General features: G+C 35.5%; 1 protein-coding gene across 1 annotated transcript; it reads right to left on the bottom strand.

Moving 5' to 3' along the window:
* Positions 1-212: 212 nt before the first annotated feature.
* LOC121183815 (UDP-N-acetylglucosamine/UDP-glucose/GDP-mannose transporter-like) lies at positions 213-5,895 on the bottom strand. The gene is made up of 12 exons (XM_041041079.1): positions 5,724-5,895; positions 5,378-5,411; positions 5,179-5,265; positions 4,828-4,895; positions 4,596-4,667; positions 4,366-4,434; positions 4,010-4,112; positions 3,254-3,346; positions 2,513-2,580; positions 2,155-2,233; positions 1,992-2,074; positions 213-1,513 (listed from the first exon to the last, which is right to left on the bottom strand). The coding sequence occupies exons 1-12, from the start codon at positions 5,831-5,833 to the stop codon at positions 1,408-1,410; spliced, it is 972 nt and encodes a 323-aa protein (XP_040897013.1). The 5' UTR covers positions 5,834-5,895; the 3' UTR covers positions 213-1,407.
* Positions 5,896-13,453: the final 7,558 nt, after the last annotated feature.

Raw genomic sequence — 13,453 nt, 5'->3', positions numbered from 1 at the left:
TGCAAACCCAGAGACTCAGGTCTGTGCTGAATTATCCAGCACTGCGCTGCATTAGAAAGTCTGTAAATAACTGAATAATTACTAAATATTCATAGTATCACTAGTTGGAATGAGACAGAATTTTGATATTACAGGGAATTGGAGGAAGTAGATAGTTATAATGAAAGTACTCAAACCTTAAAACTAACCAACAAATCCAGGACTCCATCGTGTCAACAGAGGTTTTTTTAATGTAAAAATACATCACTGTTTCAGCTACAAATCCTTTGTTACTGTCTGAAATGAGATCAGCATCAACAATTCACAAGCCACGCCATCTACAAAATGAATATTAGTCTAAAAAAACAGTAATAAATATAAAATGATGTAGATAAAAATGTACCTGACTATAAAAGGCTTAGATAACCACGTTTCTCTTGTAATACTTAAAAAAAAACTGAAATGTACGTTTCAGGAAGGTACAATAATCTCATATTCAAGATATGAATGTAACAGGAGGCAATTCAGTTTCACCCTTTCGCAGGAGCTACCTCAGTTAAAAGTGCGAGAAAACTGTCAAAGACATGGCTCCCCTTGTTTGTTAATTCTGCATAGAGAGAACCAGCTACAGCCTTTAAGTATCCACAACAAACATTCTGTAATACTGAGGGAGCTAAATGTAAACTGTTAACTTTAAATTATCTCCCAAAAATAGGCAGCAACATCATTTAAAGCCACAATCCTTGACAGCCCACTGCCCATCCACTTTGGTTGTTTAAAGGATGAGGTTAGATCACTTTACCGTCTCTCTGTACCAAGCTTAAAACAGTGTATGCGCAATCAAAAGAACTGTACTAAAGACTGAAATAACAGATAATGACAGTGCCAGTGCATCTCACTGTGCTTAGAAGGCAGCTAAAGTTACATTCCTTGTAAACAGCAAAACAGAAAAGGCAATAAAAAATAAGGATTGTGCCTTTGAAATAACCATTAAGTAATAGTCCCATGATTTGTCAGTAAACACCCAAGCTTAAAACAACTGATCATCCCAGCTGTTCACTCCTGTGTTCAGGAAACATGACATCATCCCAACATTTAATGCTCAGTTTGTCTCAATGTCGGGAAATGTTGTGATATAAATATCATTGGTTCTGTGTTTCCCTTCTCCTCAATGCTCACGAGTACAGTATCAAAATACAAATGTTTAAAAAGAAAACACCATCTAAAAATCAACCCACAATCCCTCTGGAGGGTTTCGTAACCATGGCAGCAGCCGCAGAGTAATGGTGAAGGCATGGCTTTCTCTATGAAGCCATTCCCATCATCATTTCTCACCGTTGCTACTAAAATACTCCATAAATAAAAGTCGTACTAAAAATAGAGTTTTCCTGTTCTTCAGAATAAAAATAATTAAATCCAGTGTCTCTGTCATACAACCACCTTGCCCTTGATGTCCAGCTTGTTGTTGTCATTTGTTTTGCTGGTCTGCTCCTCTGTGAACGTGATGTAGGAGTACACCAGGCTGCCCGCGATACTGCAACAACACAGAGAGATCAACTGTATTACACAAACATGACGACAAACAAGGCAAAATGCAAGTGAAAAGAAGTATTTAACCATCTGATAAGGTAAGGTAACATTTTTTTTCCTTTGTAAAACACTGAACAATATGAGTTTATATGGTTTTCAAAAGAAGGCTATTATAAACATTTATGATGGTTGCAAGCAAAATGAGAAATACAAAATCATGTTGTTATTTGTGTCACATCAGCGCTGAAGTGAGCATGTTGCAGCACATCACCAGTCATAAAACTGGTTATATTTCTCAACAGGTTTCAGCAAGCACATATGAATTCCTGCAGCCGTGTGACACATTAACAGCTAATATATCTGTGCCATCATGAACCCTTTTCCTTTTTTCACCAGAGATTCACCAGATCATGTTGACAGACAGGAGGAGGATCAGTCTGACTCAGTTATTGTTATTGAAAATAAACCCTGTTATTTCCTACCTGATATTCAAACCTATGAAGTTAGTCCAAGAGAAAACGTAGTCTCCACTGAACACCATCCCAATGTATGTCACCAGGACGTTCTGCAAAATGGAGAAAATATGAAATAAGTTTGTGTTTTAGCGTTTTTAGTGCATTTACTTCACGTGGTCATGCAGCTCACCTTGATGCAGCCCACGATTGTAGTTGTTAAAGCAGAGTTGTACTGTGTGCAGAGCACAGTGGAATACATCAGAACAAACCTGTAAAACAAAATGTCAACTTATGTACTCATGACTCGACATTTGTTCAAGCATGAAATCAGATTTCACAATGTTAATACAACATAGCAGACAAAGGGTCATTGTGAGCTTCACACTCAGTCAAGCGCTTGGCCTAGAGTCTAGATTTCACCCAATGATATAATTGCAATGGCACAGTAATTTGGTATAATCCAGATGTTCAATTCTGGCACTAAACACAACCCTGCTTGCTTGTGCGCCAGCATGCACGTCACACGTAAGCTCTGGCCTCTGTCTTACCCCATGATACACGAGAGGACGAACTGGGTGAGGAAAAACGCATCAGACCAACCGTCGTATTCCACTGCCTGATGAGAGAGGAACATCACGAGAAACAGCAAAAATCACAAGTGAAAACAGAGACACATAAAAAATACAAAAAAACAGGATTAAAACTAGATAGTAAATTCAAGTCGGTGCTTATGTCATGTGTCTGGCATTCAGTGGAGGAAAGAAAATTAAGACTGACTGAGCACTGAGGAGTTGTTAATCACATTTTTGGGAGTCGATGGCCAGGTCACTGTCGCAACTAACACTTACGTACTTTCAAATTCAACAGCAATTCTCCAAAAGCTTTATAAGGCAGTAGTCTGAATCTCTACTGTGGTTATTCAGTCAAGGGGAGTAGTAGGCGCTGCTGTAATAACTCTACTAGGTGTATAATAGCAGCTTTGTGCCTCTCTGGCTGCTGGGCCCCAGCTGGGCAAACCAGAAGGTCTCTGCCAACACTGACCAACAAACAGACAGCTCATATTTACAGCACACGCCCATGCCTTCACATACGTGCACTCACTTCAATTTTGGATTAAACCTTGTAATAACTGATTAGTACCAAGGCTGCGAACTCACTACAAGGACCTAACTTGATAGTTTAGCTGGTGTTTAATTTGATGTTTCATGTTTGATTTTTTTAATGAAGATAACAGGAACTAGAACTCACACAGGGGGCAGACCAAACAACTGAAGAGTCAAACTGCTTACCTTCTGCATATCTCCTGTCACATGGGCCAACAGCAGAGTGGGAATTATCATAAATAATGCATTGTAATACAATAATCCATATTTCCCCAACTCCTGTGAGAGAGAGCACAGAAATAGATGGGCAGGCAGCAACAGGAACACGAAAAATAAGCAGAGCCAGAACAGAGAGGGTTATTCACAAGTCTTTCAGTGCATTCCTCACTAACTAGCATACAGATGTCATGCACGGCCAGCCCACTGCACTACCTAGAACCTCTTGTTTGCATTCATCTGTCCATCTTTCACTTCCTCACAATGTCCCTCTCACACACCACTCTGTCTAGCACAGTGCTAGCAGGTGGTGCTCAACAGACATCACAGACTAAATCTGGATCCAGTTCTGCTTCTGTAATGCGAGAGCCGAGCAGTCTGCTTCTGTGACAAAAAAAAAAACGGACTAAAACAAGCTACAAGCTATTTCTGACTCAACAGTCAAATGGTTATTAACTAGACTGCTAAAAATAATGCAAGAAAATGTTTAAAAGCATGATAATACAGCAGCACAACTGCAGAGCAGGTTTTAACAGTGAGTGATAATTAACACCAGTTAGTGGAGAGTGAAAGGAACCAACTCATGGTGTTTGTGTACACCGAGTTCCTTTGAGCCAGACGCTGAAGGATGGTTTGGATTCTCTAAATTCATCAACATCAGCTCAAGGCCAAAAACAGCTGCTACCCAACAATGGTAACTATTCATCAGATGGTGCTGCCTCATACCTTTGCATCTAATTTTTGCTTCACATAGGCTCCGTTGGCAGCAGTCAGTACATCGTTCAGGAGAATGAACACGTAGCCTTGCAGGTCAAAAGACATGTCGGCACTACGAAGGGAAATGAGAGAAAATGATAGAAAGTGTCAAGGAGGCAAATAAGCGTTCTGTCGCTAACAATTTAGCTGTGGGCATGCTCTGTTTCAGCAGAGCTCCTTTAACTACAGCTGTACAACATGTGTTTATTGACCCTGAAGACAATATCACTTAAGTGGGTGCATATATCAGGACAGGACAACCCTTTGTAGTCAGGGTAATTCTGCTTTGCTTAACAGCCAGGACATCTGGATGTAGGAAAACTAACCTTGCGGCTATAAACGCCCCGAGGATCATTGTAAATACTGTCAGCTGGACTGGCCTGGAGAACTTCTTCCTGCCAAAGGTCAAAGACAGTGGAGCAATGAAATTCAATCTGAGTGCTTTGAGCTGCAAATAAAAGCGACCAATACAGCACAAAGAGAAAGGCTTGGTTTTCTTAACTATTTCCCAAGTAAATGACAAGAAAAGTGGGTTATCTGTTTTGTGCAATCTTACTTGAGCAGAAATCCCTCAGCCAGCATTGTGAATAAAATGGAGAACCTCCTGAGGACAGTAAACATCGGCAGACTGGTGGAAGAGGACATAAATTGTGATGGTAAATAGTCAAGGATTAAACTTTAACTTGGCAAAAACATTAACAGCCATGCCCTGTGAGCTCATGATGAAACTGTATGAACTTCCCTTTAACCATCATTAAGCCTGGACAGTTTTGCTATGGGGGACTTACTTGAGCCTTTTGGTTCCAAACAGACCAGTGATTTGATTTCCCACATAAAGAAGAGGTAGAGGAAATGTCTGGAAAGCAAGGTAAACATAATAGGTATAGTAATCAGAAAGAACCACACTGCAAATTATTTTAGAACCAAAACAGCAGATGAACCCATGAACAGAAAACTGATAAGCAGAAAATAATTCTCCATAAAATCTGTTTTCAAGCAAAACACCCCAAAGATTAAATGACAGTAAACTGAATGTGTTTTGAACTATTTGTCCAGCAGAACAAGACACCTGAGACAGGGACTCTGGAAGCCTGCGATGGACAATTTTCAATCCGAAACAGGACGAAAGGCGGTCTCACCTTGCGAGGTATGCTCTCATCAAAGTCCGGGAAGCTGATCACCCTCGCAGCCTTGCCCACCCACAGCACAATCACCGTGGCCAACATCTACACACACACACACACACACACACATTCAATTGAAGATTAATTTTAGCTCTACCCGTTTGCAGGATGGTATTTGGTAAAGTTAAAAAAAAAGGAAAATCATTCAACTTACTTGTCCAATTCCGACACATATTGAAGAAGGGAACCTGAAAGAGTTGAGTCCCCGTTAGTTCCAGTGAACGTTATAGGCTGAGCACACTGTAACCTCGCACTAAACACTGGCTGGTTAAAATGTAGCCTCCTCGCTAAAATGCTAATATAAGTGAAGCCCTTCTGTGTTAACTCTGTTCACCAAGGTGCACTCGCTAGCCGTTAAGTTGCCGTTAAGTTGCCGTTAGCCAATTAGCTGCACCGTGTTTGGCTCCGCTATTGGGGCCAACACAACTTCCAGTAGCTAGGTTAGCTAACACGATAGCTTTTCCACTACAGCCGTCAGAGGCGTCACCGAAAACCGTTACCTGTAGTTGGTGAGGACGCTCTTATTCACCACGACAATGAGAAACGAGCTCAGGCCGTAAAACACAGCGGCGAAGAGCTTCACGAACACTGACAGAGGTTTGTCCGCCATCCCCGACAAGTTCTCATTCCTCTGTGAGCAGTGTCGGCTCTTCCCCTGCCATCACTGCACCGCTTTACACACACACACACACACACACACACATACACACGCATACGCACGCACGCACGCACGCGTTTCACAACACAACTTCCGCCGCGTCAAGTCAGAACACCACAGAGCATTGGTTATTTTATTCTCTGAAATTTTCGCCGTAGGTTTTGCTAACACGAGTCTAGCGTTCATACCTCACCAAGCTGAAAAGACCAACCACACTCTGCTGATTTGTTATATGTCGGCTGGAAACTTTTTCTTTTCTGCATCTTACCTTCCATGGACATGTTGACAACAGCAGCATTCCCTGGTGTTTTACCTTTCATGTGCCTCTTGTTTACTGTACACGTTGTGTACGTTATTTGTCATATCAAAAAAAAAAAAAAAAAAAAAAAAAAATAAGGCTGGCATTGCCGCAGTTGTTTAATGTGGACCGTAAGCGACAGAACAGTGTGTCATTTTTACTATTCAACCGCAAGATGGCGACAGTGAAAATATCTTTCGCACTCGCTGTACTTTGACGAACTCCTCTTAGGGAATTGTCTGATTGCTCAGAAGGCATTAGGGACAAAAAGTTATCAAATGTTTTGATGTGGGTTACACGGTCTGCCCGTGGCGCTGCCGCAAAAATGACCCTTCGCCAACACACAGGAAATGTATGTATTTTTGGCTGTATCTCACACAAACAAAATCAGGCATGATGAGCATGTGATTCTGAACATATTGATAGGCTAATATGATGATACAGTCATAGCGCCACCTACTGGATGTATGCATTATTTATAGTCCTATTTTCCACATTCCACACATTGTATTTTAATGAAGTTCTCTTAGGGACATAATCTGATACATTTGAAATGTTGTCTCATGGTTCAGAAGACACTGATGAGTAGTTATCATAAGCTCTCATAAAAGTTACATGGTGTGGCTGTGGCACCGCCATGAAATTGACGCTTCGCCAACAGAAAGGAAATTGATGTATTTGTGCCTGTATCTCCCACATACTTCATCCAGTGTTGACCAAATTTACAGTCAGGATGACCTTCAAACTCTCAACTGATTTATATGCTCATTTGATGATACACTCATAGTGCCCCCTGCAGGGAGGGGCCCATGTCTTTTCTGTTGCTCTGTACTGCTGTGCTTCTCTGGGGAGAAGAGCAGGAGAGAGGTGAGGACATAATCTGATACATTTGAAATGTTTTGTCATGGTTCAGAATATGATGAGTAAAAGTTATCAAAAGCTTTCATCAAAGTTAAACGGTGTGGGTGGGGTAGCAACAAGAAGTTGACCCTTCGCCAAAACACAGGAAATGGATGTATGAGTGGGTGTTTCTCCCACATAATTAATCTACATAAATACCTGACATTACTACTATACTATGACGTTTTTTATGACTTTTGGAGGTCAAAAATTTTTTTGACTTTTTTTGTCCGATTTTGACGCCTTACTATACTATGACGTTTTTTATGACTTTTGGAGGTCAAAAAAAAATTTGACTTTTTTTGTCCGATTTTGACGCCTTACTATACTATGACGTTTTTTATGACTTTTGGAGGTCAAAAATTTTTTTGACTTTTTTTGTCCGATTTTGACGCCTTACTATACTATGACGTTTTTGATGACTTTTGGAGGTCAAAAATTTTTTTGACTTTTTTTGTCCGAAAAAAACGCCTTACTATACTATGACATTTTTTATGACTTTTGGAGGTCAAAATTTTTGTTGACTTTTTTTGTCCGATTTTGACGCCTTACTATACTATGACGTTTTTTATGACATTTTGAGGTCAAAAAAATTTGACTTTTTTTGTCCGATTTTGACGCCTTACTATACTATGATGTTTTTTATGACTTTTGGAGGTCAAAAATTTTTTTGACTTTTTTTGTCTGAAAAAAACGCCTTACTATACTATGACGTTTTTTATGACTTTTGGAGGTCAAAAAAAATTTTGACTTTTTTTGTCCGAAAAAAACGCCTTACTATACTATGACATTTTTTATGACTTTTGGAGGTCAAAATTTTTGTTGACTTTTTTTGTCCGATTTTGACACCTTACTATACTATGATGTTTTTTACGACTTTTGGAGGTCAAAATTTTTTTTGACTTTTTTTGTCCGAAAAAAACGCCTTACTATACTATGACATTTTTAGGTCAAAAATTTTTTTGACTTTTTTTGTCCGAAAAAAACGCCTTACTATACTATGACATTTTTTATGACTTTTGGAGGTTAAAATTTTTTTTGACTTTTTTTGTCCGAAAAAAACGCCTTACTATACTATGACGTTTTTTATGACTTTTGGAGGTCAAAAATTTTTTTGACTTTTTTTGTCCGATTTTGACGCCTTACTATACTATGACGTTTTTTATGACTTTTGGAGGTCAAAAAAAAATTTGACTTTTTTTGTCCGAAAAAAACGGCTTACTATACTATGACATTTTTTATGACTTTTGGAGGTTAAAATTTTTTTTGACTTTTTTTGTCCGATTTTGACGCCTTACTATACTATGACATTTTTTATGACTTTTGGAGGTCAAAAAAAATTTTGACTTTTTTTGTCCGATTTTGACGCCTTACTATACTATGACGTTTTTGATGACTTTTGGAGGTCAAAAATTTTTTTGACTTTTTTTGTCCGAAAAAAACGCCTTACTATACTATGACATTTTTTATGACTTTTGGAGGTCAAAATTTTTGTTGACTTTTTTTGTCCGATTTTGACGCCTTACTATACTATGACGTTTTTTATGACATTTTGAGGTCAAAAAAATTTGACTTTTTTTGTCCGATTTTGACGCCTTACTATACTATGATGTTTTTTATGACTTTTGGAGGTCAAAAATTTTTTTGACTTTTTTTGTCTGAAAAAAACGCCTTACTATACTATGACGTTTTTTATGACTTTTGGAGGTCAAAAAAATTTTTGACTTTTTTTGTCCGAAAAAAACGCCTTACTATACTATGACATTTTTTATGACTTTTGGAGGTCAAAATTTTTGTTGACTTTTTTTGTCCGATTTTGACACCTTACTATACTATGATGTTTTTTACGACTTTTGGAGGTCAAAATTTTTTTTGACTTTTTTTGTCCGAAAAAAACGCCTTACTATACTATGACATTTTTAGGTCAAAAATTTTTTTGACTTTTTTTGTCCGAAAAAAACGCCTTACTATACTATGACATTTTTTATGACTTTTGGAGGTTAAAATTTTTTTTGACTTTTTTTGTCCGAAAAAAACGCCTTACTATACTATGACGTTTTTTATGACTTTTGGAGGTCAAAAATTTTTTTGACTTTTTTTGTCCGATTTTGACGCCTTACTATACTATGACGTTTTTTATGACTTTTGGAGGTCAAAAAAAAATTTGACTTTTTTTGTCCGAAAAAAACGGCTTACTATAATATGACATTTTTTATGACTTTTGGCGGTCAAAATATTTGTTGACTTTTTTTGTCCGATTTTGACACCTTACTATACTATGATGTTTTTTACGACTTTTGGAGGTCAAAATTTTTTTTGACTTTTTTTGTCCGAAAAAAACGCCTTACTATACTATGACATTTTTAGGTCAAAAATTTTTTTGACTTTTTTTGTCCGAATAAAACGCCTTACTATACTATGACATTTTTTATGACTTTTGGAGGTTAAAATTTTTTTTGACTTTTTTTGTCCGATTTTGACGCCTTACTATACTATGACATTTTTTATGACTTTTGGAGGTCAAAAAAAATTTTGACTTTTTTTGTCCGATTTTGACGCCTTACTATACTATGACGTTTTTTATGACTTTTGGAGGTCAAAAATTTTTTTGACTTTTTTTGTCCGAAAAAAACGCCTTACTATACTATGACATTTTTTATGACTTTTGGAGGTCAAAATTTTTGTTGACTTTTTTTGTCCGATTTTGACGCCTTACTATACTATGACGTTTTTTATGACTTTTGGAGGTCAAAAAAAAGTTTGACTTTTTTTTGTCAGATTTTGACGCCTTACTATACTATGACGTTTTTGATGACTTTTGGAGGTCAAAAATTTTTTTGACTTTTTTTGTCCGAAAAAAAATGCCTTAATATACTATGACGTTTTTTATGACTTTTGGAGGTCAAAAATTTTTTTGACTTTATTTGTCAGAAAAAAAGGCCTTACTATACTATGACGTTTTTTTATGACTTTTGGAGGTCAAAAATTTGTTTGACTTTTTTGTCCGAAAAAAACGCCTTACTATACTATGTCGTTTTTTATGACTTTTGGAGGTCAAAATTTTTTTTGACTTTTTTTGTCCGTAAAAAACGCCATACTATACTATGACGTTTTTTATGACATTTTGAGGTCGAAAAAAATTTTGACTTTTTTTGCCCGTAAAAAACGCCATACTATACTATGACGTTTTTTATGATATTTTGAGGTCGAAAAAAATTTTGACTTTTTTTGGACGAAAAAAACGCCATACTATACTATGACGTTTTTTATGACATTTTGAGGTCAATTTTTTTTTTGACTTTTTTTGGCCGAAAAAAACGGCATACTATACTATGACGTTTTTTATGACATTTTGAGGTCGAAAAAAATTTTGACTTTTTTTGGCCGAAAAAAACGCCATACTATACTATGACGTTTTTTATGACATTTTGAGGTCAATTTTTTTTTTGACTTTTTTTGGCCGAAAAAAACGCCATACTATACTATGACGTTTTTTATGACATTTTGAGGTCAATTTTTTTTTTGAGTTTTTTTGGCCGAAAAAAACACCATACTATACTATGACGTTTTTTATGACATTTTGAGGTCGAAAAAAATTTTGACTTTTTTTGGCCGAAAAAAACGCCATACTATACTATGACATTTTTTATGATATTTTGAGGTCAATTTTTTTTTTGACTTTTTTTGGCCGAAAAAAACGCCATACTATACTATGACGTTTTTTATGACATTTTGAGGTCAATTTTTTTTTTGACTTTTTTTGGCCGAAAAAAACGCCATACTATACTATGACGTTTCTTATGACATTTTGAGGTCGAAAAAAATTTTGACCTTTTTTGCCCGAAAAAAACGCTATACTATACTATGACGTTTTTTTATGATATTTTGAGGTCGAAAAAAATTTTGACTTTTTTTAGCCGAAAAAAACGCCATACTATACTATGACGTTTTTTATGACATTTTGAGGTCAATTTTTTTTTTGACTTTTTTGGGCCGAAAAAAACGGCATACTATACTATGACGTTTTTTATGATATTTTGAGGTCAATTTTTTTTTTGACTTTTTTTGGCCGAAAAAAACGCCATACTATACTATGACGTTTTTTATGACATTTTGAGGTCGAAAAAAATTTTGACTTTTTTTAGCCGAAAAAAACGCCATACTATACTATGACGTTTTTTATGACATTTTGAGGTCGAAAAAAATTTTGACTTTTTTTGGCCGAAAAAAACGCCATACTATACTATGACGTTTTTTATGACATTTTGAGGTCCATTTTTTTTTTTGACTTTTTTTGGCCGAAAAAAACGCCATACTATACTATGACGTTTTTTTATGACATTTTGAGGTCAATTTTTTTTTTGACTTTTTTTGGCCGAAAAAAACGCCATACTATACTATGACGTTTTTTATGACATTTTGAGGTCAATTTTTTTTTTGACTTTTTTTGGCCGAAAAAAACGCCATACTATACTATGACGTTTTTTATGACATTTTGAGGTCGAAAAAAATTTTGACTTTTTTTAGCCGAAAAAAACGCCATACTATACTATGACGTTTTTTATGACATTTTGAGGTCAATTTTTTTTTTGACTTTTTTTGGCCGAAAAAAACGCCATACTATACTATGACGTTTTTTATGACATTTTGAGGTCAATTTTTTTTTTGACTTTTTTTGGCCGAAAAAAACGCCATACTATACTATGACGTTTTTTATGACATTTTGAGGTCGAAAAAAATTTTGACTTTTTTTGGCCGAAAAAAACGCCATACTATACTATGACGTTTTTTATGACATTTTGAGGTCCATTTTTTTTTTTGACTTTTTTTGGCCGAAAAAAACGCCATACTATACTATGATGTTTTTTTATGACATTTTGAGGTCAATTTTTTTTTTGACTTTTTTTGGCCGAAAAAAACGCCATACTATACTATGACGTTTTTTATGACATTTTGAGGTCAATTTTTTTTTTGACTTTTTTTGGCCGAAAAAAACGCCATACTATACTATGACGTTTTTTATGACATTTTGAGGTCGAAAAAAATTTTGACTTTTTTTAGCCGAAAAAAACGCCATACTATACTATGACGTTTTTTATGACATTTTGAGGTCAATTTTTTTTTTGACTTTTTTTGGCCGAAAAAAACGCCATACTATACTATGACGTTTTTTATGACATTTTGAGGTCAATTTTTTTTTTTACTTTTTTTGGCCGAAAAAAACGCCATACTATGACGTTTTTTATGACATTTTGAGGTCGAAAAAAATTTTGACTTTTTTTGGCCGAAAAAAACGCCATACTATACTATGACGTTTTTTATGACATTTTGAGGTCCATTTTTTTTTTTGACTTTTTTTGGCCGAAAAAAACGCCATACTATACTATGATGTTTTTTTATGACATTTTGAGGTCAATTTTTTTTTTGACTTTTTTTGGCCGAAAAAAACGCCATACTATACTATGACGTTTTTTATGACATTTTGAGGTCAATTTTTTTTTTGACTTTTTTTGGCCGAAAAAAACGCCATACTATACTATGACGTTTTTTATGACATTTTGAGGTCGAAAAAAATTTTGACTTTTTTTGGCCGAAAAAAACGCCATACTATACTATGACGTTTTTTATGACATTTTGAGGTCGAAAAAAATGTTTGACTTTTTTTAGCCGAAAAAAACGGCATACTATACTATGACGTTTTTTATGACATTTTGAGGTCAATTTTTTTTTTGACTTTTTTTGGCCGAAAAAAACGCCATACTATACTATGACGTTTTTTATGACATTTTGAGGTCGAAAAAAATTTTGACTTTTTTTGGCCGAAAAAAACGCCATACTATACTATGACGTTTCTTATGACATTTTGAGGTCGAAAAAAATTTTGACCTTTTTTGCCCGAAAAAAACGCTATACTATACTATGATGTTTTTTATGACATTTTGAGGTCGAAAAAAATTTTGACTTTTTTTGGCCGAAAAAAACGCCATACTATACTATGACGTTTTTTATGACATTTTGAGGTCGAAAAAAATTTTGACTTTTTTTAGCCGAAAAAAACGCCATACTATACTATGACGTTTTTTATGACATTTTGAGGTCGAAAAAAATTTTGACTTTTTTTGGCCGAAAAAAACGCCATACTATACTATGACGTTTTTTATGACATTTTGAGGTCGAAAAAAATTTTGACTTTTTTTGGCCGAAAAAAACGGCATACTATACTATGACGTTTTTTATGACATTTTGAGGTCAATTTTTTTTTTGACTTTTTTTGGCCGAAAAAAACGCCATACTATACTATGACGTTTTTTATGACATTTTGAGGTCAATTTTTTTTTTGACTTTTTTTGGCCGAAAAAAACGGCATACTATAC

This window comes from Toxotes jaculatrix, chromosome 6 (genome assembly GCF_017976425.1).
Source record: "Toxotes jaculatrix isolate fToxJac2 chromosome 6, fToxJac2.pri, whole genome shotgun sequence".
Lineage (NCBI taxonomy): Eukaryota > Metazoa > Chordata > Actinopteri > Toxotidae > Toxotes > Toxotes jaculatrix.
This window is presented reverse-complemented; position numbering and strand designations above follow the sequence as displayed.

Excerpts from the sequence above, each read along its gene's own strand:
- LOC121183815 (XM_041041079.1), bottom strand. The coding sequence starts at position 5,833 with ATGGCGGACAAACCTCTGTCAGTGTTCGTGAAGCTCTTCGCCGCTGTG. Across the intron at positions 4,896-5,178 it reads ATGAGAGCATACCTCGCAAG|ACATTTCCTCTACCTCTTCT; the intron begins GTGAGACCGCCT and ends CTTGCTTTCCAG. Across the intron at positions 2,234-2,512 it reads GTCCTCTCGTGTATCATGGG|GTTTGTTCTGATGTATTCCA; the intron begins GTAAGACAGAGG and ends TTTGTTTTACAG.